We start from the raw sequence: 24,484 nt of genomic DNA on the forward strand, positions 1-24,484 counted from the left end.
AAAGAATTTTTAAAGGACCATAAACCATAAATCTGCAAAGCAGCTTTATGAGAAAGTTCACAATAAAAAATTGTATTTACGCTATCTCCGGCAACTCCAGTGGGTTGCTGAAACCTCTAAGAGCTTTTCTTGCAAAAACTACCACTGCTGATGCCATCTTACTTTTTTTATAGCGACTTATTTCTTTTTTTATTTACTTTACTTTTACTGATATTTCAATGACAAATAAACAAACAACACACGTAAGCAACAACAGCTGTTTCGAACATAGGTTTTATTTACATTCGAAATTGACAAAACCAACTTGGATTCATGACACCAAATGAAACCAATATTGGTTTACAAAAACGACAATAAGCTAAACCAACATGGTTTCTGTGACAGCCCTGATTATATTCTGTTTTCGACGAAGATTTTTCTGACATAAGATATCCTTGATTTAATTGTACAATGAATTTAACTTTAACGGAACAAAGCAAGCCCCCATTATGTTTTTTTCCTAAAAATGAAGATCATGGATGACAACAACTGTTTTTCTTGACAGCTGACATCTAGTAAACCTGGGAAAGTGATTACCAAGTCGTTATATTGACCAACTATTTCAATATTTTTAAGTTAACAAAAATTTTGGCCTCAGTATTTTTTTATTAATTTTATCTATTTATTTTTATGGCCTAGTAGTAATTATACTCTTTCAAAAAAGGAGGTGCGAAGTTAGAGAGACAGCTAAGATTCCGACAAATTTCTTCTTTATTTAATTTATCTCCAAAACAAAGCAATTTCAGCAGCTTTGGCAAACGCCAAAATTAAAGGAGCCACGGTAACAACATTTTAAAGATGAATACACACCATGGCAGAAGAATACAGGTAGATGCATTAACGCATGGGAGCATTGATATGTCAAAAAATTTAAATGTTTTTTTCAAACATAAGTAGATTTTTATATGTTTTCTTATACGACGCCATTCGGAGGTTATTATAATTCACATTTTTCAACAATTTTTACAAATTTACATAATTTTTCATTCAGCATTTTCAATTCCAAAATTGGTTTGACAGCTCATTGTCCCAGCAGCTGTGTCGATGCGTCTACCTATATTCCTCTACCATGGTACACACTATCATTTACTTGAATTAGGAGCCACGGCGACATAAGATGAGTACACACTATCAGTTATTTGAATTTATTTGATTTAACTTCACCAGCTTTGGCAAACGCCAAATTTGAAGGAGCCCCGGCGACATAATTTTAAAGATGAGTACACACTATCTGTTACTTGATTTAGGAGCCACGGCGACATAAGATGAGTACACACTATAAGTTATTTGAATTTATTCAGATTAAACGTCACCAGCTTTGGCAAGCGCCTAATTTGAAATAGTCACGGCGAAATAATTTTAATCAGTTATTTGAATTTGTTTGATTTAATTTCACCCTCTTTGGCAAGTGCCAAAATTGAAGGAGCCACGGCGACATAATTTTAGAGATGAGTACACACTATCTGTTACTCGAATTTATTTGATTTAAATTCACCAGCTTTGGCAAGCGTCAAAATTAAAGGAGCCACGACGACATAATCTTAGAGATGAGTACACACTATCAGTTACTTTAATTTATTTGGATTAAACTTTAACAGCTTTGGCAAACGCCAAAATTAAAGGTGCCACGGCGACATAATTTTAAAGATGAGTACACACAATCAGTTATTTGAATTTATTTAAATTAAATTTCTCCAGCTTTGGCAAACGCCAAAATAAAAGGAGCCATGGTAACATAGTTTTAAAGATGAGTAAACACTATGAATTACTTCAATTTATTTGAATTTAACTTCACCTGCTTTGGCAAACGCCAAAATTAAGGGATCCACGGCGACATAATTTTAAAGATGTGTACACACTATCAGTTACTTGATTGTGTTTGACTTGACTTAACCAGCTTTGGCAAACGCCGAAATTAAAGGAGCCATGGCGACATAATTTTAAAGATGAGTTCACACTATCAGTTACTTGAATTTATTTGATTTAATTTCACCAGCTTTGGCAAACGCCAAAATTAAAAGAGCCATGGCGAAATAGTTTTAAAGATGAGTACACACTATCAGTTACTTATATTTATTTGATTTAACTTCGCCAGCTTTGGCAAACGCCAAAATTAAAAGAGCCATGGCGAAATAGTTTTAAAGATGAGTACACACTATCAGTTACTTATCTGAATTAAACGTAGCGGTAATATTTTTATTAATTATTTTTATTAAAAGCTTGACAAAATAATGGATCAAAAAAATCGGAAAAACTGAAATATAACAACTGATCTGCTTATTTTTTCAAAATTAAAAAAAATGTGCCTTTCAGATAAAAAAAAATATGGTAACTCATCAAACATTTGATCATCCTTAAAATTCATAGAAACATTAAAATATTTGCTCAGAACTAATATTTTCGTTACAAATTCAGATTTGTCTGTCATGACAATGGAGGTAGTCGCACCAACACAGCTACAATGAACTGTCAAAGCCATTTTTGAAATACAACATTTTAAATATAAAACTATTTAAATTAAATAAAATTGTTGAAAAATACATATCCTAATAGGCTCCGTAGGACAGAGTACAAGAAAATAGTTGAATTTTTTTTTTTTTAAGAAATTTCCCAATGATCATAGGTTGTACTCTACTTAAGTTTGACTCTGATATTTTCTAATTGTCAAAAGGCCACAAGCTATAGATCATCATAGAATAGTATTACGGTAAAACGATTTAAATGACTAAAATCTTCATTGATACTCCCATATTTTTATAGCGTAAATCTCTTTCGCAGCTCCTTATATAATTCTATTTACACTTCCTTTACTTACGTATATTTTATGTGTGTGTTTTTTAAGACTGATTTTTATATATTTACATTATTTTTTTATGTTTTACTCAACTCCTTATGTGTCTACACAATTTTCTCCCTCACAAACCCCTGGAAAGGATTTCGAAAACCATTTTAGTTCTTGATATTTATAAAATGTTTTCGATACTCTTTCAGATCTCCCACAAACCACTACTCTATACGAACATAATTATATATGTCTTATTTTTAGAAGAAGAAAAAAAAAGATACTATATTCTCACTAAAGAACGAAACCTTAAAGGTCCCTCTAGAAATTAAGTATTTCTCTTTAGAAGATAAACCACAAAACATGAGCTTAAAGCTCCAACGATTATTTTTTTAAGGATAAACAAACAAAAAATGAAGTATTGGTGTTGGTTTTGTTTAAGTTTTAAGAAAAGTAATTAATTTTTATAATTTATTTAATGAAATAAAAACGATTTCAATTCTAAAAATAAAATTAATTTTATTAAACCTCCCAACAAGGTAAGTATGGTGTAAACGCCACAAATCAGAAAGGTTGTTAATTACAATGTTGTATTTTATAGCGCGTTTATACAATTGAAGATAAATCCACCGGGTTTATAAGATCAATTGGGTTTTTTTTAAATTTTGAAGGTTGGATGTTGTTAATTAAATGTTATGAAAAAAGTATATTTCATATGTCAACATGAGATTACCTTGTATAATTTTAGCATTAGTAGTTATGATAACTTGTATTTTTAAAAAATTAAGAAATTTTGAAAAAAAAATTTCAATCAAAGATTTGAAAGCCAAAAAAATCGGACGCATCCGTTGCCGACAAAAACCAGCAAATCTCTAACATATTTTGGCAATTGGAGGGTATTTCAATTTGCAACTAGTTTAGATGTTCATTTAAGTGAATTGTCAAAAGAAATATCATTGAAGTTCGCATAAATCAAAGGCCAGGAAATTTCCTACACTTTATGGCAATTTGAGGGCATTTCAATCTGCAACTAGTTTAGTTGCTCATTTCAGTGAATTGTAAAATGAAATATCATTGAACTTAACATAAATCAAAGACCAGTAAATTTCCTAAACATTTGTCAATGGAAGGGTATTTTAATTTGCAACTAGTTTTGTTGCTCATTTCAGTGAATTGTAAAATGAACGTAAAATGAAGTATCATTGAACTTCACATAAATCAGTGATGCGTTTTTTTTTGCCTGTGTGGCAAGCATGGTAGAAGAATATAGGTAGACGCGTCGACAAAGCTGCTGGGTCAATGAACTGTCAAACCAATTTTGGAATTGAAAATGTTGAATGAAAAATTATTTATATTTGTAAAAATTGTTGAAAAACGCGAAATATATTAGCCTCCGAACGTCGTAGTATAAGAAAACATATAAAAATCTTTTTATATTTGAAAAAAAATTTAAATTTTTTTGACATATCAATGCTCCCAAGCGTTGATGCATCTACCTGTATTTTTCTGTCATGGTGGCAGTAATATAACATATTGGTCAATCTCTCCTGGTCTATGGTCTCAATTCTTCTCTATAAAAATGTGAAATGAAAACTTTTATACATGAAATAAATGTCAAATGAAAGAATTTTTTAAAAAAGTAAAACAAATTGATTCCAAGCTTTCATAAAACAAAAATTTAGCCCCATATTCCCAATTTCTGGTCACATTACTGCCGTTATTTGCGAATAATGTGGATAATTTCACATGTGGATAATTTGAGGGCATTTAAGTTTGCAACTAGTTCAATTGCTCTTTTCAGTGAATCGTTCAAATGAATGCCAGCCGACTATACGTTCAACAAATCGGGATTAAAATTATATTTAATGGATCATAGATGTATGGAAAAACCTGAGGTATTTACTCCTGAATTGACCTTGACTAATTTTTGGACGCATTTTCTATCAACCGATGGTAACTCACCTGATTGGTAATCAACATAGCTGCAAAAATATCAAAAACCTCACACAAAAGAGGCAGTGATTCTTTTTTGGCTGTGTGGCAAGTAATAACACATATTTGTCAATATCCCCAATTTCTGGTCGCATTACTGGCGTTATTTGCAAATAAAACACACGCATTCTCCTTCACATGTAGATAATTTCAGGGCATTTAAGTTTGCAACTAGTTCAATGGCTCTTTTCAGTGAATCGTTCAAATGAATGCCAGAAGACTATACTTTCAACAAATCGGAATTAAAACTTATTTTTATTGGGGTATAGATGTATGGAAGAACCTGAGGCAATTACTCCTGAATTACCCTTAACGAATTTCTGTATACATTTCCAATCAACCGATGGCAACTCACCTGATTGTTAATAACTGAAAAATATAATTAAACCTCACATAAAGCAGTGATTCTTTTTTTGGCTGCGTGGCAATTTCTGATCGCATGGCTACCGTTATTTGCAAATAAAACACATTCATTCTCCTTCACATGTGAGGATAATTTGATAATACTTCAATTGCTCTTTTTAGTGAATCGTTCATATGAATGCCAGACGACTATACGTTCAACAAATCGGAATTAAAATTATATTTAATGGGACATAGATGCATAGATGTATGGAAGAGCCTGAGGCATTTACTCCTGAATCACCCTTGACGAATTTTTGTACACATTTCCAATCAACCGATGGTAACTCACCTGATGGCCGCAATAATATTATTAAACCTTACACAAAAAAGGCAGTGATTATTTTTTTCGCTGTGTGGCAAGTAATAAATCATATTTGTCAATATTCCCAATTTTGGTCGCATGGCTACCGTTATTTGCAAAAAAAAAACTCCTTCTCCTTCACATGTGAGGATAATTTGGGGGCATTTAAGTTTGCAACTAGTTCCATTCCTCTTTTCAGTGAATCGTTCAAATGAATGTCAGACGACTATACGTTCAACAAATCGGGATTAAAATAATATTTAATGGGCCATAGATGTATACAAGAACCTGACGCATTTACTCCTGAATTATCCTTGACGAATTTCTGTACACATTTCCAATTAACCGATTGTAACTCACCTGATAGCCGCAATAATATCATTCAACTTTACACAAAAAAGGCAGTGATTCTTTTTTTGGCTGTGTGGCAAGTAATAACACATATTTGTCAATATCCCCAATTCTGGTCGCATGGTTACCGTTTTACACAAATAAAACACATTCCTTCTCCTTCACATGTGGATAATTGGAGGGCATTAAAGTTTTCAACTAGTTAAATTGTTCCTTTCAGTGAATCGTTCAAATGAATGCCAGGCGACTATACGTTCAACAAATCGGGATTAAAAGTATATTTAATGGGCATAGATGTATGGAAGAACCTAAGGCATTTACCTCTGAATTGGCCTTGACGAATTTTTGTACACATTTTCTATCCACCGGTGGTAACTCACCTGTTGGCCGCAATAATATCATTAAATCTCACACAAAAAAGGCAGTGAATCTTTTTTTGGCTGTGCGGCAAGTAATAACACATATTTGTAAATATCCCCAATTCTGGTCGCATGGCTACCGTTATTTGTTGTTTTCATTTCAAAAAATACCAAAATTTTGTTCAATTTTAAAAAAAAGTCAAATAGCGAAATATGAATAAAATGTCTGGATGTTCTCTAAAAAATATGATCGTAAGTGTTTAATCTTTCAATTCCATGGCAAATCTGGTTAATATTATGAATGCGCGCCCCGCAAATTCAAGTTTCTTCCAATCATTGATTTTGAAAATATTTTTATTTATTGAAAATATTTTGTTTTTATTTTTCAAAACAACAAATACATACAAAAATTGTCTGTTCCAGAACCTGAAAGAATCTACTAGTTTTACAATTTTCTCCGATATTATAAAGGGAAAAATCAGTTAAAGTAGAACAGACCAGAAATAGGCAAAAGTCTGACACACTTAGACAAAAATTGCAATCAGCTGGTAGCTCTATCTTACCTTTTTATTTTACCATGATCGCAATAATATCATGAAAACTCACATAAAGCTCAGGACTTGACAGAAAAATACAGGTAGATGCATCAACGCTTGAGAGCATTGATATGTCAAAATAATTTAAATGTTTTTTTTTTTCAAATATAAGTAGATTTTTAAATTTTTTCTTAAACGACGTCATTCGGAGGTTATCATAATTCGCGTTTTTCAACAATTTTTACAAATTTAAATAATTTTTCATTCAACATTTTCAATTCCAAAATTGGTTTGACAGTTCATAGTCCCAGCAGCTGTGTCGATGCGTCTACCTATATTCTTCTACCATGGCGCATGGCTACCGTTATTTGCAAATAAAACAGACCATCTCCTTTACATTTTGACAATTTAAGGGCATTTCAATTTGGCAACTAGTTCAGTTCCTCTGTTCAGTGAATAATTAAAATGAACACCGGGTGATATACGTTCAACAAATCGTGAATAAAATTATAAATTCTATTTAATTTCAAATATCATTTCACATTGGGCTGATGCTTTTACTCCTGGCTTTTTCTCACACCTTTCCCTTCAAATATCCCCGAAGTTCAACGATGTTGGATCATGGGATTTGATGATGGCGGCAAATCAACATAACCACAATGATTTCATTGAACTTCACATAACGCAGTGATTCTTCATTTTGGCTGTGTGGCAAATGATAAGACATTTTCCAAGTTAATATCCTCAATTTCCTGCCACAAGAAGGCCATGATGTGTGAATAAAACTCAGCGGCCGGCATGTTGTCTCCAATCAATGTTTTGCTGGTGATTAAATGTGATTGCCGAAATATGTAGCATAGTTTTAGGCATTACTAATAGTAATGATGTATAGCGTCACACAACTACTGTTTAGTTGTTAGAGGGTGTTTATTTGTCCCTTTAATTAATAGATTTTATTGTAATTTATTTGTATAATTAATAAATAATATTAGAACAACAAATTTATGGAATTTAATTGAAATAAAATTAAATTTTATTTTAAATAATTTCTGGGAAAATTATTAAATTGCAGTGTGTTGAGCATGTGCCGAAATAGCTCAGTTGGGAGAGCGTTAGACTGAAGATCTAAAGGTCCCCGGTTCAATCCCGGGTTTCGGCAAAGAATCTTTTTTGTCTTTATTTTTTTTTTTTATTTAAAATAAAAATTCATTTTTCATATGAAAAAAAAAAACAATTATAAAGAAAATAAAAAAATTGCATGAAAAATGTTAGAAGACAATTTTATTAAAAATAAAATATAGAAAATATTGAAAGAGACTTAAGAGCATGTTTGATTCAATTTTGTGGTTTGGAAACCATCTTTGTTTAAATTGTAGATGAAAAAAGATGTTGGGTTTAGTATGACCTAAACGTTTCGAGTTCAAACTACAAGAAATTAGAAAAAAAAAAAACAATAATTTGGATATTATTATAAACAATAACAAATTTGATATTATTGAAAGAAACTTAATTTAAAGTAAAATTTATTTTTTTCATATAAAAATAATGTGAAAAATTATAAAGAAAATAAAAAACGTATAAGAAAAATTTTATAATACGATTTTATTAAAAATAAAAATATTGAAAGAAACTTAAGATCGTGTTTAATTCAATTACGGGGTTTGGAAGCCAATTTTTGTTCCAAATTTTATATGAAAACGAGGTTGGGTGTCGTTATACCTCAACATTCTGAGGTCGATCTACAAGAAAATTACAAAAAAAAAATAATAATAATAATTTTATTGAAATAATAAATTATTTAAATTAAAAAGTTTATTGTTTCCAAAAAATACACCATTCACCACATTCGAAAAATCTTCAGAAAGTATCTGGTTTAATTTCAAAACTTGGTAATTTGACATTTAAAAAAATGCTCAAAGACCTAACCGTTCTGAACGAGGATAACTTGTTAAAATCCATTGCGAATACACCTTTATAATATTCTGCAAAATTTGGCAACTCTACACAAATCTTTCACGTACGGTTTGAAGCTGCTGGAAATTTGAAATACATTTTAGGAGGGAAAAAAACTTCTTGAGAAACAATTATAATCCTGAATGCAAACCGCTTATTTATCCACCCCCTTACTCGAAATGTTCATTTTATGTTAGAGCTGGTTTCAAAACTCTTCCCATTGCCGAAATAGCTCAGTTGGGAGAGCGTTAGACTGAAGATCTAAAGGTCCCCGGTTCAATCCCGGGTTTCGGCATTTTCAATCCAATTTACATTGTTGGATCTTTTTGCACGTCTAGACAGCTGACGTTCTTCAGCTGCAACGAGGACGCCATTCATTTTATAACTGCTAATAGCATCGGCGACTGCATCGGTATGAATGCCACTCAGATCTGCCTAATAGGCTTCTTGATAGGACAACAAAAACCTTGTTGACCTCTTATAACGCGATATGTCGGTCTGTGGTCAGCTATGTGGCTCCAGTGTGGTCTACGAATACTAGTGCTACGCAGTGGAAGCACATCCAGACCTGAGAACTGCGACAGGGTGCCTTCTCATGACACCACCAGTGGACCATCTACATGAGGAGACGAATGTTCTTCCCTTACGTCAGCATAATCATAAACTTTCGTTGCCGTACCTGCTTGGGTGTTACCGTGAGAGTCATCCCAACCATCATATGGTGGATAAATCTCCCCCACCCAGGCGTGTCAGGAAGGACATACATGATCTAGAGAGGCAGGTCCAACGCTGGCCATGGTGATGGTGGTGTGGGCCGCCATAACAGCCGATGGTCGCTCTCCGCTCGTATTAATCGACCGTGGCATTAGAATAAATGCCGAATATTATCGCTAAATTTTCTGGATGGTGTATTAAAGCCGCAAATATTTTGGCCACAGACCTTTGACATTCCAACAGGACTCAGCACCATCGCACTCAGCACGCGCCACCCAAGAATGGTTACAATCTAAGGTTCTTCGCTTCATTTCCAGCGCACAATGGCCACCAAAAATGTCCGGATACCAAGCCGTTGGACTATTGTGTCTGGGGTATTTTGGAAAGCAAGGTTGGCGCACTAAAAAATACCAAAGTTTCGATCACCTAAAGCAATCGCTTCGCCGGGAATGGGCCAAAATATCCCAGAGCAACATTCGGGCAGCGTGTGACGGTTTCATTGGCCGTTTGAAGGCCATAATTCTTGCCAAAGATGGCCAATTCGCAGAAAATCCAAAACTTATTCTAAAATTTGATGCTATTTCCGACATTTTTTGCTTCCATTTAATAAAATTTAAAACAAAAAATGTCAAAATTATGGCGTTTAAATTTGTTGTAGTTTTTTTTTATCTCACCCTGTATATGTTAACATTAAATAAAATATGAAAAAAAATACTTTTTGTTGTTGCAAAATGGTCAGGCTTTATTGTTGTTTTTATAAAAAACAATGTTTGTTGAAACATCTGTAAACATTACCATCGTTCTCCACTTATAAGCAAACGTTGTTTTTATAAAAACAACAATAAAAGGTTTACGCCTGACCATTTTGTAACAACAAAATACGATGATATCCCGAACAAACAAGCCAACACTGTTCTAATTTTTTTTTTAAGGTAAAAGTTTTAAAATATTTTTTTCTTACCTTTAAATAACAGTTTGTTACACAAAAATACAAAGAAAAAAGCAACACTAATTTAACATTTTATAAAACAATTATTTTTTTTTATAAAAATAGATATAAAAAATGTAAAAAAAAATAAAAAAAGACTGCTTGCCGAAACCCGGGATTGAACCGGGGACCTTTAGATCTTCAGTCTAACGCTCTCCCAACTGAGCTATTTCGGCGCATGGACAACGGGTGTCAAAACACATACACAGTTCTCAGACAATCATAAAGGAAAATTAAGAACACCAAGGGAAAAACAATTCACAAATCGTCCCCTCCCCACACCCTCCCTTCAATGATGCTGAATATTAATTTATTGAAACTGAGAAGACTCATATTTCCATTAACATTTATATATTATTTATTTGAATACCATAATGCAGGCGTTACTTATTAATTATAACAATAGTTTTTTATGAAGATTTCGTTTTTTTTTCTAATTCTTTTTTTTAATATATAATACAGTAGTATATTACGATAATTTTATGGAATTTTATTTAAAACTGATGCAAATTTTTATATTGTTCTTAAAAACCATATTCAACAAAACAAACAAATAATCACTACTTGGCAAAGAATACTGTGTTAAGTGTCTTTTTTCGTTAGCAGAGTGAAATAAAAGTTTCAAATGAAAATGAAAAAAAAAAAAACAAAACCGGGGAAGACAGTCACAAAAAACAATAACGAAATGAAACTAAACATCAAATTGAAATAAAATAAAAAAACAACAATAATTTTCAGGTATTTTTTCCCGTTTAGACTTATAACTTAAAACACTGTTCGTAGTGTGTTGGGTTGTTGTTATTATTGTTTCTTTTGCTTTTTGTTGGTTGTTTGTCTAAGAGTTGATTTCTTTATGCTCTATATAACTTTACAAAGTGGACTTAGAATAGAACATCATCATCACCCTCATCCAAGATGTTGGCCACCTCACGGACATCGATGCCCTTCTTTAAGAGTTCAGCCTTGTGGGCTTCCTGTTTGGAACGGGCCTCACGTTTCTTATCTTGGATCTTCTTTAGACGGTAGAATTCTTCACGTTCCAATTCATCCAATTCGGAGATAATGTAGGCCAAGGTACGGTCAATACGGGGAATAATGACTAAAATCAAGAAGATTTTAAATTAATCTTGGAAATATTCCATTTCAAACGACTTAAAACAACATACCATGTTCAATGGCATTAACTCTTCTGTTGGTGATCTTAATGACTTCATCCAAGGTCACAAAGGAGGTCTGCAAGGAAGCCAATTCTACCAATAGCTTGACAGCACTTTGATAGTTTTTCTTCAATTTGGCCAATTGTTGACCACCACGAGCCAAACCAGCCAATTCATAGGTATCAGCACCATCTTGATAGGATTCGAAAACGGGCAATGTAACACCAGCCACATTGTCTTTCTTTGTGCGAATTTTAATTTGGGCTTTGGTGACATTTTGCAAAACCACCTGATTGAAGTCACCGGTTGTGAATTTGGCCTCGGCCAAGGAGAAGGCAGCCTCCTTCATAACTTCCCCCATTAAAGTTTTGGTCTGTAGAAGAAAAAAAAATACAATCAAACATACATAACATTTTTCACACAATACTTCCCCACCCCCAACATCCCCCAACTCCAAGCAATCACTTACCTCAATGATTTTACCCAAAATCATACGGAAACGCATTTGCAAGGCATCAGCCTTCTTTTTCAGCAACCCATGACCCTTTTGTGCACCAGCCAAACGTGCCTTCATCAACATTTGGGCACTATCGGGGAAAAAACATGAAAAAAATGCAACGAATCAGCAAAATTGTTCATGTCGCACAACCACTTTTCAGCAAAAATCACTTTGCCTTTCGTTTTCCAATTTACTTACCCACGAGAGGGGAAAATTGGTAACCTATCCTTTCCAGACATATTTGTTGTTTTTGATTTTTACACAAATTTCCTCCAAAAATTAGGGTATTTGCTGAAAATTTGAAAAAAATTTCCTCCGTACACGAACAAAAATTCAATGGGGACGAAGAAAATCTACAATACGGTCATATGTGATTATTGGGTCTTGTGACAACTGTCAAAATTGCCAATGGGAGCTGTATTTTTTTCGTAGTAGACAAGGGTTCTATAGGTGCGCGAGTTATAAAGGGAAAATGTCTCTAAACATTGAGGGAGCTATAGACTGTGAAACTAAACCGAAATAATGGAGGGAAAATCAACAGTTTTAGTAAAATATATGTAGGAAAGACAACTGAGATCCTGTATAATTACCTGTGTGACGTAATGAATGCCAACATCACAAAAATTGTAGGAAAATTTCGATTAGGCAGGATTTTGAGTTTGTAAGAAAAATTGCTTCGTGAAATTTTGTTAGAATATGAACCATGGTAGAAGAATACAGGTAGGTGCATCAACGCTAGGGAACATTGATATGTCAAAAATTTTTAAATGTCTTTTCAAATATAAGTAGATGTTTTTATGTTTACGACGTCATTCAGAGGTTATTATAATACGCGTTTTCCAAAATTTTTGCAAATTTAAATAATTTTTAATTCATCATTTTCAATTCCAAAATTGGTTTGGCAGTTCATTGTCCCAACAGCTGTCTCGATGCGTTCCTATACCTATATTGTTCTACCATGATATTTATTTTAGATATTTCAATTAAGAAGGTAAATTATACATTGATTTCATTGTTATATTCTATGAAGGTTTGTCATTCCATTTTTAACACCTCCAAATATAATATTTAAGACCCTACAAAGGATATTGGCCTGTTCCAGAACTACACGAACGTAAAAGTTTTTACCACGATAACCGATTTTCCCTTTACGATACGAAAAATAGCAAGACTAGTAGATTCTTGCTGGTACTGAAACAGAGCATATATATTTCTGATAAGCATAAAATTCTATGTCGATTTAGCGATAGCCGTCCGTCTGTAGGTCTGTGGAAATCACTCTAGCTTTCGAAGGAATTGAAGTAGATTGATCGAATTTTACTCAAATGTATGTTTGGTCTGCAGGCCCCCATATAGCTGTACTGGCATAATTAAGGTTATTTTGGGTTTTTCAGTCACAATTTGAAACCGAATTTATTGGAAATTGGCTGGATGTGTTCCCATTATGTGAGAAACATCCTTGCATAGAATAGTGCCCACATAACTGTACCTCCAGATATTTGGTATTTTGATCATTTATGTCAGACGTTTCTCCGGAATTGTTTCAAATTTCGTATTTGAAGTTCCTAATTGATACCACAGTCTATGACAGAACATCGCGTATGCAGGTCGACGTTTTCTTATAGCCCCCGTATAGCGTCATCTCCCTATATTCCGTATTTTGATGATTTTAGTGTCATTATTTTCGTATCTGAAGTTCCTAATGGGTACTACAGCCGATGACAGAAAATTGCTCATACAGGTCAACGTCTTCGTATGGCCCCAGTATAACAGCACCTCCCTATATTCTGTATTGCTTATGACAAAATGCAGATTCAGGTCTTCGCATAGCCCCCATGGCCTCCCTATATTCCACATTTTAATGATTTAGCGAAATTATTGTTTCAAATTTGGTATTTTAATATTGTTATGACTATGGCAAAAAAATGGATATGCCGGCCCACGTCTTTGTAGAGGAACCAATTTAACAACAATTTCGATATTTTTATGGGTTTAGCTTTATTTTTCAAAGATTTTTTTTTTGAAATTTGCAAATGGTAGAGGGTTTTCATAGTTCAACCCGGACAAAACTAAAAGTGTGGGTACATAAGCAGCTTGAACTCTTCGCATGGTATCTTTTGTGACATATCATACATAAGCGTTAATTTGGCTGGCTTAAGTCGCCGGCTGGCTTCTTCGGAAATGAACAAAGAAGCCTAGGGCCAAAATCGAACTAAGTCAACTTAAACATCATTTGCTCCTCTACGAAGAAGCCAGCCGATGACCATGGTAGAATTAAGATTGTAAAGTCATGTAATCATATGTTCACGATTTTTTAAAATTTATACATTTACTTAGAGTAGTCATGTATAGAAGTTTTTGGAACCGTTCATGACCCTATGGACAAGGTAGCTGTGATAATTAAATATAAAAAAATAATAAAAAATAAATTTTCGATAAACGTTGTTAAATACTGTACCTATTTTTATTTCTGTATTTTTCACAACAAAAAATACAATTCCTTTTCCAAATTACAAACATTTGCAGTATTGCCTGATTTAACATTTGCCTGGAAATTTCATTCACTTATCTAGTTTTTTTAACTCATTTTTCAATATAATATTAAAATTTATGGTTTAAATTAAAAACATTAATAAGCTTTATATATCTTTTGCGAAAGAAATTAAATTCGTTTTAAATGACAAAAATTTGCTTTTTGCCACACGTCTCTCATTGAAAGTATTATTTGGCAGCAGTACATACTATCAATTCTGAGTGAATTGCAACCAGGTTGTAGGGTTGTCAGTTGTCATTTTTGGTTTTGCATTGTACGCATCAAACAAATTGGAAATTGATAAAAATTTAGTCTTTTTAAGTACGATAAAACGTGAAATATACAAAAAGGTTGGTGTTAATTGTTTAACGAAGTAAATGAAAACATTAAAAACTTGTTAATGGTGATAATTGGCCATAAATTAAGTATTCTACTAATCCTAAAGGAAGGACATTTTGGAAACCCAGACGGCGATGTGATTTTTGTGATTGGTTACATAAAAAATATAAAGAAATGTGCAAAAAAAAGAGACAAAAACAAAACAAGTTAGGAGGAAAAAACAAAAAAACAAAACAAAGAAAGGCCATAGAAAACAACAAACAAAACAATAACATCATCGCACTCACATCTGTTGGTCATTTTGTTGTTTTTAGGCAAGGAAGTTGTCGCTGCACTGCTGTTGGATTCCATCACCCAAGCAAATTGCACATATTTTTGTTGTTGTTATGTTAGAACTTGTGGAAACCGCATCAAGCGGTGAGCAAATTATTATTGGAAAATAAAACAAATCAGAGAAAAATAATAAATTAAAAAAAAAAACACAAAAACAACGCAGTCGGAAGAGGGGAAACGTAACAAAGGGTAGGTAATGAATTTGTATGTGAAAAAAATAAATCCAAAACAACATACATATTTAAAATACAACGCAATATCTATTTTCAGAAAACGCTCAAAAGACATCACCAAGTAGAAAAGGATTTTCTTTCTGCTAAAAAGGTTTTGATTGTGTAGCTGCTGTTTTGAGGGGCTTGCAGTGGTGGTGGCCAGCATGTCTGTACGTTTATTGACCTCGCGACTTTTTAAACATGGTCGTTTTTTGCTCCAAAGCTATTGGAAAAGAGATATACACACCAACATTTTGGAACAAAATCAACAACGAACACGTCAACAACGTATACCACCTGGATCATCGGTGGTTAAGGTGGGTATTCATTGCATTTTAAGAATTTAGGAAATATTTTTGGATTTAAAATCATAGAATTTATCTTAGAAGAAGGTAGCTATTGTCATTTCCAATACCTTATGCATTTATGAGAATATTTCCTAAAATACATGGCCTTGGTTTTTTTTCCATTCTAATTTGCTTTCCCTTCTCCGCCCTTAGAAATCCGTTGCCCGAGGTGCCATAAATGCAGTAGCTGGTAGCTCGAAAGCGGGTGCAGCCACTGGCCAGTTGGCTGCCAATGTCCCCCATTCTGCAGGCATTTTCCGCTTTGGTCAACAGGCACGTAAGCTCTTCATTGATAACATCCTAAATCGCGTCACCACTACCTATTCCGCTGAGTTACGTACCCAGGCCACAAAGAAACTATTCTATGGCGATTCGGCCCCGTTTTTTGCTCTCATTGGTGTTAGCTTGGCTTCCGGAGCTGGTGTATTGACAAAAGAAGATGAATTGGAAGGCGTGTGCTGGGAAATTCGCGAGGCAGCAAATCGTCTTCAATCCTCCTGGAACTATGATGAAGTATCTGAGACCTTGGATTCCTCATTTAGTATTGATAAACTTTCCATTGGACCGGCAATTGCTAAGGGTTGTGCTGCTGTTGTTTATGCTGCTTCCTTTAAAAATAACTCTACATTAGATGTACCAGAAAATGCACCCGAAATCGTTGGTACGCCCGCACCTTCCGAGCATAATTCCCCGGCTGGCCGTCAACCACTGCAGCAGCAATCTTTCCGTCCGGAATATATTACACCCATACAAAATATATCACGTTTTGTCCATAATTTTGGCGGTTCGGTGGATAATGTCCAGCTATTTAGTCAAACATCAGCTGCAGCACAATTTAGAGATGTCTTGCAGGCGGAAAGGAATTTAGAGGACATTGAGCGGAGTAAAGATTTTAAGATACAATCAAAAGCTGAGACTGGATTTTCCGGTGTTAGCAGCGGTACCATGGGCTTGGTGAGTATGAGAAATGCAATTTCGTCCTATCTGGACTTGAAACATCTCCGTATTCAAACTTTATCTTTTTTCTACATTTTTTTCTATTTAGCAAACAATGGACACGCCCTCCGCCAGCGCAAATATACATCGCTATCCCTTGGCCTTGAAAATGATGTTTAACTATGACATCCAAAGTAATGCCTTGGCCATTTTAAGGGCCATGTATAAGGAAACTGTGCCGGCACGTCAACGCTACATCAACGAAGCGGCCGAGTCGTGGGAACAACATTTACAAGATCAAACTTTGACCCTACCACCACATCCCAATATTGTTTGTATGTATGGCTTCTTTTGTGATGAGGTGGGCAATTTCCCCGATGGCCATCTGCTGTACCCCATTGCCCAGCCGCAGCGTATTAATCCCAATGGCTATGGGCGCAACATGTCGCTGTATTTGTTAATGAAACGTTACGATTATAGTTTACGTTCCTATTTGGATTCACATCAATTGAGTACCCGATCGAAATTGTTGCTTTTAACCCAGCTGCTGGAGGCGGTGGCCCATATTAGTCGTCATGGTATCGCTCATCGGGATATTAAATCGGATAATATATTAATTGAATTGAACGATGATGACTCACCACCAATATTGGTGTTGTCCGATTTTGGTTGTTGCCTGGCCGATCGCTTGAATGGTCTGCAAGTGCCTTATACTTCGTTTGATATTGATAAGGGTGGTAATGCCGCATTGATGGCACCGGAAATTATTAACAAACAGCCAGGGCCCTTTGCGGTCTTGAATTATGGCAAAGCAGATTTGTGGGCCTGCGGTGCCATTGCTTATGAAATATTTGGTATGCGTAATCCATTTTATTCTTCCAGTGGCGGATTGGCAATTGAAACCTATTCGCTGCGCAATTCCGATTATAAGGATGAGGATTTGCCACAGCTGTCGGAGGAATGTCCCACGTTGGTGCAGCAATTGATCTACAATATTTTGTCACCCAATCCTTCGAAACGTGTTAGCCCAGATATTGCCGCCAATGTTATGCAATTGTTTTTGTGGGCTCCTTCCAAGTGGCTCAAGGTGGGTGGTATGCCCAACAGTGCAGAGGTAGGTTAAAATGCATTTATAATTTGTGATATTTGGTGTGATAGTGTCTATTCTTTTAGATCTTGCAATGGCTTTTGTCCTTGACCACCAAAATCATGTGTGAGGCCAATTCGAAACCTGTACCCCATCTAGGCCAATATCAGCAAACGGGTCGTCGTACTTATGTAGAGTATTTATTGATCTGCAGCTTCCTGGCCAGGGCCAGACTACGACGCATACGTGGAGCCCTCAATTGGATACAAAGTACCGTGGTTTAAAATTTTCAACGATCATTAAAACGAACGATTGTATCTCCATTTTTTTCCTTTCAAATTTTTGCAAAAAATTATAATTTATTTTTTTTTTTTAATTAATTTTTTCAATCAAACAAAAGTCTGGAAAACAATGTTTAAAAAAAAAGAAATACGTGAAACAAAATACATTTGTGTGATATCTAGGATTGTAGAAAGAAGAAAAATGAAAAGAAAAAAACAAAACTTGAAGTGAAGTTCGTAACCTATAAAACTTCTACTAATTTTACTTTGTTTGTATACTACTTGTGTGTAAAGCAAAAAAAAAAAAAAAAAAAATAAACCTCTATATTTTTCTTATGAATTATTTGTATACAAAACTCTATAATTATCACATTTAAAACTACTAATTTAAAAAAAAAAAAAATATTCTCAATTAAAAATAACCCTTAATTTTTTTGGTTGCTTAAAGGCTTCTACTAATTATTTTTTTTTTGTTTTAGTTACCATTTTTACCGCCTAAGAAAAAGACACCATGATAATGATATTGTAGTTATCTTAAAATCACATTTAAATGCCAATGAAAATTGAAAACATTTACTTACACACCTCCCTTAAATTTAGAAATGCTTTATTTTGAGGAAATGAAGAGGAAGTAGAAATTATGAAATAAAACAGAAAACTTTAGCAACTATCTGGTGAAATGGAGTTTTCTTCAATTTGGAGGAAATGGAGAAGCGAAATAGTTTTAAGCAAAAGGAAGACGATGGAATAATATTCAACAGGGAAATTGAAATAATCGAAGAAAATAAATCCTGAGCTTTTGGAGCAAAGCTTCTTAGGAGTTATTTTTAAAAATGCATAACTTTCAAGGAACCAAATAACAATTTCTGGGCACCTAGCGATTTCTATTACTCTAAAGCGCGTGGTGAAATTTCACGTAGAATATTTTCTCCTTTGACGTTATAGGCCTAAGGTTGAAAATTACGGGAAATTTATGCCTAATTTAAAATCGATCCAAAAATGTTTTACCCATTCATATTCACAATTTGTAAGCCTAGATTTTATTGCTTTATATCACTCCTGCCGATTTTCATTACTCTAAAGCCTTAGTGGAATTTCGTTTAGAATATTTTTCCCATTGACATCATACCCCTTAGTAAAACTTAGAGGAAAATTTGGGTCAAATTTCAAAAAGACCCAAAAATGCTTTATAAAACCATATTCATAATTTTGAACCCATATTTAATATATATGTATATATGATTCATATATATGATATATATGATTCCCATCGATTTCTTTTACTCTAGAACCACTAGTGAAATTTGATTTGAAATATTTTTCCCTTTGACGCCATAGGTCTAAGGTAGAAAATTAGGGGAAATTTGAGCCTAATTTGAAATCGATTCAAAAATGTTTTACCAATTCATATTCACGATTTGTAAGCTTAGATTTTATTGCTTTATATCACTCCTGGCGATTTCAATTACTCCAAAGCTTCTAGTGGAATTTCATGTAGAATATTTTTCCCTTTGACACCATACCCCCATAATAAAAATTAGAGGAAAATTTGGGCCAAATTTCAAAAAGAACCAAAAATGCTTTATTAATCCCTATTCATGATTTTGAACCTATTTTAAATTGCTATATATGATTCCCACCGATTTCTTTTATTCTAGAACCACTAGTGAAATTTGATTTGAAATATTTTTCCCGTTGACGCCATAGATCTAGGGTGGAAAATTAGGGAAAATTTAAGCTTAATTTCAAATCGATCCAAAAATATTTTACCCATTCATATTCACAATTTGTGAGCCTAGTTTTTTTTGCTCCTGCCGATTTCAATTACTCCAAAGCCTCTAGTGGAATTTCATGTAGAATATTTTTTCCACTGACACCATTACCCTAAGATGAAAAAATATTTGAAATTTGGGCTAAATTCCACAACGGCCCAAAACGGCTTAATAAAAATCACATTAACAATTTGCCAACTGATATTTAACTACTATATATTATTTATAACGATTTCTTCTACCTGAGGACTCTTACTAGAATTTTCTGTAGAACATTTTGTCCTTTGACACCAAGCTTGTGAAATCAAAAATTATGGGATTTTTGGGCCAAATTCAGAAAAGACCAAAAAAATCACAAAAAAAAGGTTAGTGATTTTTTAGTCTCCCAATTTAAAACGGCTATTTTTCAAAGATTTTATTTAGTCTAGCGATTTTTTTTGTTCGGGGACTTATGGTAAAATTTGACATAGAATAATTTCTCCTTTGACACCAATACCCTACAATGGCGAATTGAGGGAAATATTTGGATAATCTGAGGAAGCACTTCTTTCTACGTCCTGTGGAATGGTAAATTCGGTTTAATGCCTTTTTAGTAAATTTATGTAAACATGACCAACTATATATTTATATATTATATTTTTTATAGAAGAGTTTATACTGTTCTATGTATGGTTCTTGCCTAGACTAAACACCATTATTGTTATATAAATTTACTATAAACGGCATTAAACCGAATTTGCCATTTCACACTTCGTAGAAGTGCCTGTTCAAATTATCCAAATATTTCCCACAATTTGCCATTGTAGGGGGTTGGTGTCAAAGGAGAAATTATTCTATGGCAAATTGTAACATAAGTCCCCGAACAAAAAAAAATCGCTAGGCTGAATATAAACTTTGAAAAATAACCGTTTTAAATTGGGAGACTAAAAAATAGTAAAACTTTTTGTTTTGTAATTTTTTGGTCTTTTCTGAATTTGGCCCAAAAATCCCATAATTTTTGATTTCACAAGCTTGGTGTCAAAGGACTAAATGTTCTACAGCAAAATCCATTATGAGTCCTCAAGTTGAAGAAATCGTTATAAATAATATATAGTAGTTAAATATCAGTTGGCAAATTGTCAATGTGATTTTTGTTGAGAATTTTTGGGTCTTTTTGAAACTAGGCTCAAATTTCCCCCTAATTTTTCACCTTAGGCCTATGGCGTCAAAGGGGAAAATATTCTACATGAAATTCTAGAGTAAAATATGGTTTAATAAAACATTTTTGGGTCTTTTTGAAATTTGGGCCAAATTTTCCTCTAATTTTTACTATAGGGATATGGTGTCAAAGGGGAAAATATTTTACAAGAAATTCCACTATGGGCTCTAAAGCAAAAGAAATCGGTAGGAGTAATATATAACAATATAATATAGGCTTGAAATTGTGAATAGGGTCTAATAAAGCATTTTTGGGTCTTTTTGAAATTTGGCCCAAATGTTCCCCTAATTTTTCACCTTAGGGTTATGCTACCAAAGGCGAAAATATTCTACATGAAATTCCACTATGGGATCTAGAGTAAAATAAATCGGTAGGTGTAATATATAATAATAAAATATAGGTTAAAAATTGTGATTATGGTTTAATAAAACATTTTTGGGTCTTTTTGAAATTTGGGCCAAATTTTCCTCTAATTTTTACTATAGGGATATGGTGTCAAAGGGGAAAATATCTACATAAAATTCCACTATGGGCTCTAGAGTAAAAAAAATCGGTGGGAACAATATGTTGCAATAAAATATAGGTTCAAAATTGTGGATATATTTCAATAAATCATTTTAGTGTCCTTTTGATATTTGGCCCAAATTTTCTCTTAATTTTTACTATAGGGGTATGGTGTTAAAGGGTAAAATATTCTATATGAAATTCCGGTATAGGCTCTAGAGTAAAAGAAATCGGTAGGTATAATATATAAAAATAAAATATAGTTAATGTTATTTTTTTTTGAGAATTTTTGGGCCTTTTTAAAACTAGACTTAAAGTTCCCCTAATTCTTCGCCTTAGGCCTATGGCGTCAAAGGAGAAAATATTCTACATGAAATTCCACTATGGCCTCTCGAGCAAAAGAAATCCGTGGGAGTAATATAGAACCATAAAATATAGGTTCGAAAATTGTGAATATGGCTTAATAAAGCATTTTTGGGTCTTTTTGAAATTTGGCCCAAAATTTCACCCAATTTTTACTATAGGGGTATGGTGTGAAAAGGGAAATTATTCTACATCAAATTTCACTAGTGGTTCTAGAGAAAAATAAATCGGTAAGGAGTACATACCAATTTTTTACAAAAAAAAAAAAAAACATCTTCAGAAAAGACGTGCTAAAACGCCTAGAAGTAAAGGAGGTATGGTCATTAAAAAAGTTGACATTTAAAGAGTTATGGACATTTGTTTACGGAATTACGGTTACTTTAAGAAAACTCTTGAAGCACACGCTACAACGTCCAAATGTATTTTTCCATTTTATTTCTTTTTTCCTGGGTAATATTATAAATTTGATGTCCTACTAAAGACGTTTTTAAACATTTTTTAACTGATTTGTATGCTTTTGGTGAATGAGGTGAGATTTAGGCCAGAATTTTGATTGGAATTCTAAGGTAGAATGACAAAATTTATTTAAATATGTTTTTAAGCATTTTTCTTGTAATTTTCAAAAGTTTGAAAGGTGTGGTGAGTTTTGACGGAAATTCACCACACCGCCAAAAATGCTCTAAATTGAAGGATATTCATTTTCCTTTTCAAAAAATCAAAAAATTTATGTCTAGCAGAACTGTAATGTAAATGATTGCCATATTTTTGTAAAAATCTTTGTTTACCGGTACAAATTTTCAATATATTGCATTTTTTGATAGGAATCCGATTCTAAAAAAACATTGCCATTTATATAATTCTGTTTATGAGCATTTTTTTTTATTTTTTTTCTAATTCTGTTTGTGAGTATCTTTTTGTGCATTTCCAAAGATTTGAAAGGTGAGTTTTGATGGAAATTTACCACATCGCCAAAAAGGTCTAAATTGAAGAATATTTATTTTGCTTTTCAAAAAATCATAAAATTTATGTCTGGCACAACTGTAATGTAAATGGTTGCCATATTTTTGTAAAATTGTTTGTTTACCGGCACAAATAAGGCAAATTTTCAATATTTTGTGCTTTTTGATAGAAATTCGACCCTGAAAAACATTGCAATTTATTTAATTCTGTTTATGAGTAATTTTTTGTGCATTTCCAGAGGTTTAAAAGGTGTGGTGAGTTTTGAAGAAATTTCACCACACCGCCAAAAATGCTCAAAATTGAAGGATATTTATTTTCCTTTTCAAAAAATCATAACATTTATGTCTGGCACAACTCCAACGTAAATGGTTGCCATTTTTTTTCAAAATTGTTGTTTACCGTTAGCAAATAAGGCAGAATTTCAATTATTTGGGCTTTTTGATGGGAATCCGACCTTAAAAAATATTGCAATTTATTTAATTCTGTTTATGAGTAACTTTTCGTGCATTTTCAAAAGTTTAAAAAGTGTGGTGAGTTTCGAAGGAAATTCACCACACCGCCAAAAATGCTCTAAATTGAAGGATATTCAGTTTGCTTTTCAAAAAATCATAAAATTTGTGTCCGGTACAACTGTAACGAAAACGGTCGCCATATTTTTGTAAAAAAATGATGTCTACCTGTACAAATTTTCAATATTTTGCGCTTTTTGATAGGAATCCGACCTTAAACAACGTTGGAATTTATTTAGTTATGTTTTCTAGCATATTTTCGTGCATTTCCAGAGGTTTAAAAGGTGTGGTGAGTTTTGATGGAAATTCACCACACCGCCAAAAATGCGGTTCATTTTCCTTTTCAAAAAATCATAAAATTTATGTCTGGCACAACTGTAACGAAAATGGTTGCCATAGTTTTGTAAAAATCTTTGTTTACCGTTAGTAAATAAGGCAAATTTTCTATATTTTCCGCTTTTTGAAAGGAATCCGACCTTAAAAAATGTTGCGATTCATTTAATTCTGTTTATGAGTAACATTTCCTGCATTTCCAAAAGTTTAAAAGGTGTGGTGAGTTTCGAAGGAAATTCACCACACCGCCAAAAATGCTCTAAATTGAAGGATATTTATTTTGCTTAGCAGAAAACCTTAAATTTAATGTCCGGCAAAACTGTGTTTTAAAAAAGTGGCATATTTTTGTAAAAATTTCTGGTTACCGTTAGCAAATAAGGCAAATTTTCAATATTTTGTGCTTTTTGAAAGGAATCCGACCTTAAATAAATATTGCAATTTATTTTATTATGTTTTTGGGTTACTTTTTGTGCATTTCCAAAAGTTTAAAAGGTGTGGTGAGTTTTGAAGAAAATTCACCACACCGCTAAAAATGCTCTAAATTGAAGCATATTTAGTTTGCTTAGCAAAAAACCTTAAAATTTGATGTCCGGTACAACTGCGTCTTAAATAAGTGGCATATTTTTGTAGAAATCTTTGTTCATCGTTAGAAAATAAGGATAATTTCCAACATTTTACGCTTTTTGATAGAAATCCGACCT

General features: G+C 33.2%; 2 protein-coding genes and 3 non-coding genes across 7 annotated transcripts; 3 read left to right on the top strand and 2 right to left on the bottom strand.

Moving 5' to 3' along the window:
* The first annotated feature begins 7,851 nt into the window (after window positions 1-7,851).
* On the top strand, window positions 7,852-7,924 carry TRNAF-GAA (transfer RNA phenylalanine (anticodon GAA)). Its single transcript has one exon. It is a non-coding gene; the product is annotated as a tRNA-Phe (tRNA).
* A 1,016-nt stretch (window positions 7,925-8,940) lies between these two features.
* Window positions 8,941-9,013, top strand: TRNAF-GAA (transfer RNA phenylalanine (anticodon GAA)). Its single transcript has one exon. It is a non-coding gene; the product is annotated as a tRNA-Phe (tRNA).
* Window positions 9,014-10,523: 1,510 nt separating this feature from the next.
* Window positions 10,524-10,596, bottom strand: TRNAF-GAA (transfer RNA phenylalanine (anticodon GAA)). The gene has a single exon. It is a non-coding gene; the product is annotated as a tRNA-Phe (tRNA).
* Window positions 10,597-10,754: 158 nt separating this feature from the next.
* Window positions 10,755-12,473, bottom strand: LOC101900018 (V-type proton ATPase subunit D 1). Its single transcript, XM_005179972.4, has 4 exons — window positions 12,275-12,473; window positions 12,047-12,164; window positions 11,587-11,950; window positions 10,755-11,519 (listed from the first exon to the last, which is right to left on the bottom strand). Exons 1-4 carry the CDS (start codon window positions 12,313-12,315, stop codon window positions 11,302-11,304), a joined length of 741 nt encoding a protein of 246 aa, XP_005180029.1. The 5' UTR covers window positions 12,316-12,473; the 3' UTR covers window positions 10,755-11,301.
* Window positions 12,474-14,806: 2,333 nt separating this feature from the next.
* Window positions 14,807-18,814, top strand: LOC131800393 (serine/threonine-protein kinase Pink1, mitochondrial-like). Of its 3 annotated transcripts, none has more exons than XM_020035538.2 (6): window positions 14,807-14,959; window positions 15,263-15,485; window positions 15,552-15,810; window positions 15,994-16,794; window positions 16,886-17,890; window positions 17,950-18,814. In XM_020035538.2, the coding sequence occupies exons 3-6, from the start codon at window positions 15,658-15,660 to the stop codon at window positions 18,145-18,147; spliced, it is 2,157 nt and encodes a 718-aa protein (XP_019891097.1). In that variant the 5' UTR covers window positions 14,807-14,959; window positions 15,263-15,485; window positions 15,552-15,657; the 3' UTR covers window positions 18,148-18,814. The 3 variants fall into 3 exon arrangements, with proteins under 3 accessions (XP_019891097.1, XP_005180031.1, XP_058980359.1); XM_005179974.4 differs by having other exon boundaries at window positions 15,263-15,474; XM_059124376.1 differs by having other exon boundaries at window positions 15,263-15,470.
* Window positions 18,815-24,484: the final 5,670 nt, after the last annotated feature.

Source organism: Musca domestica, unplaced genomic scaffold (assembly GCF_030504385.1).
Source record: "Musca domestica strain aabys unplaced genomic scaffold, Musca_domestica.polishedcontigs.V.1.1 286, whole genome shotgun sequence".
NCBI lineage: Eukaryota > Metazoa > Arthropoda > Insecta > Diptera > Muscidae > Musca > Musca domestica.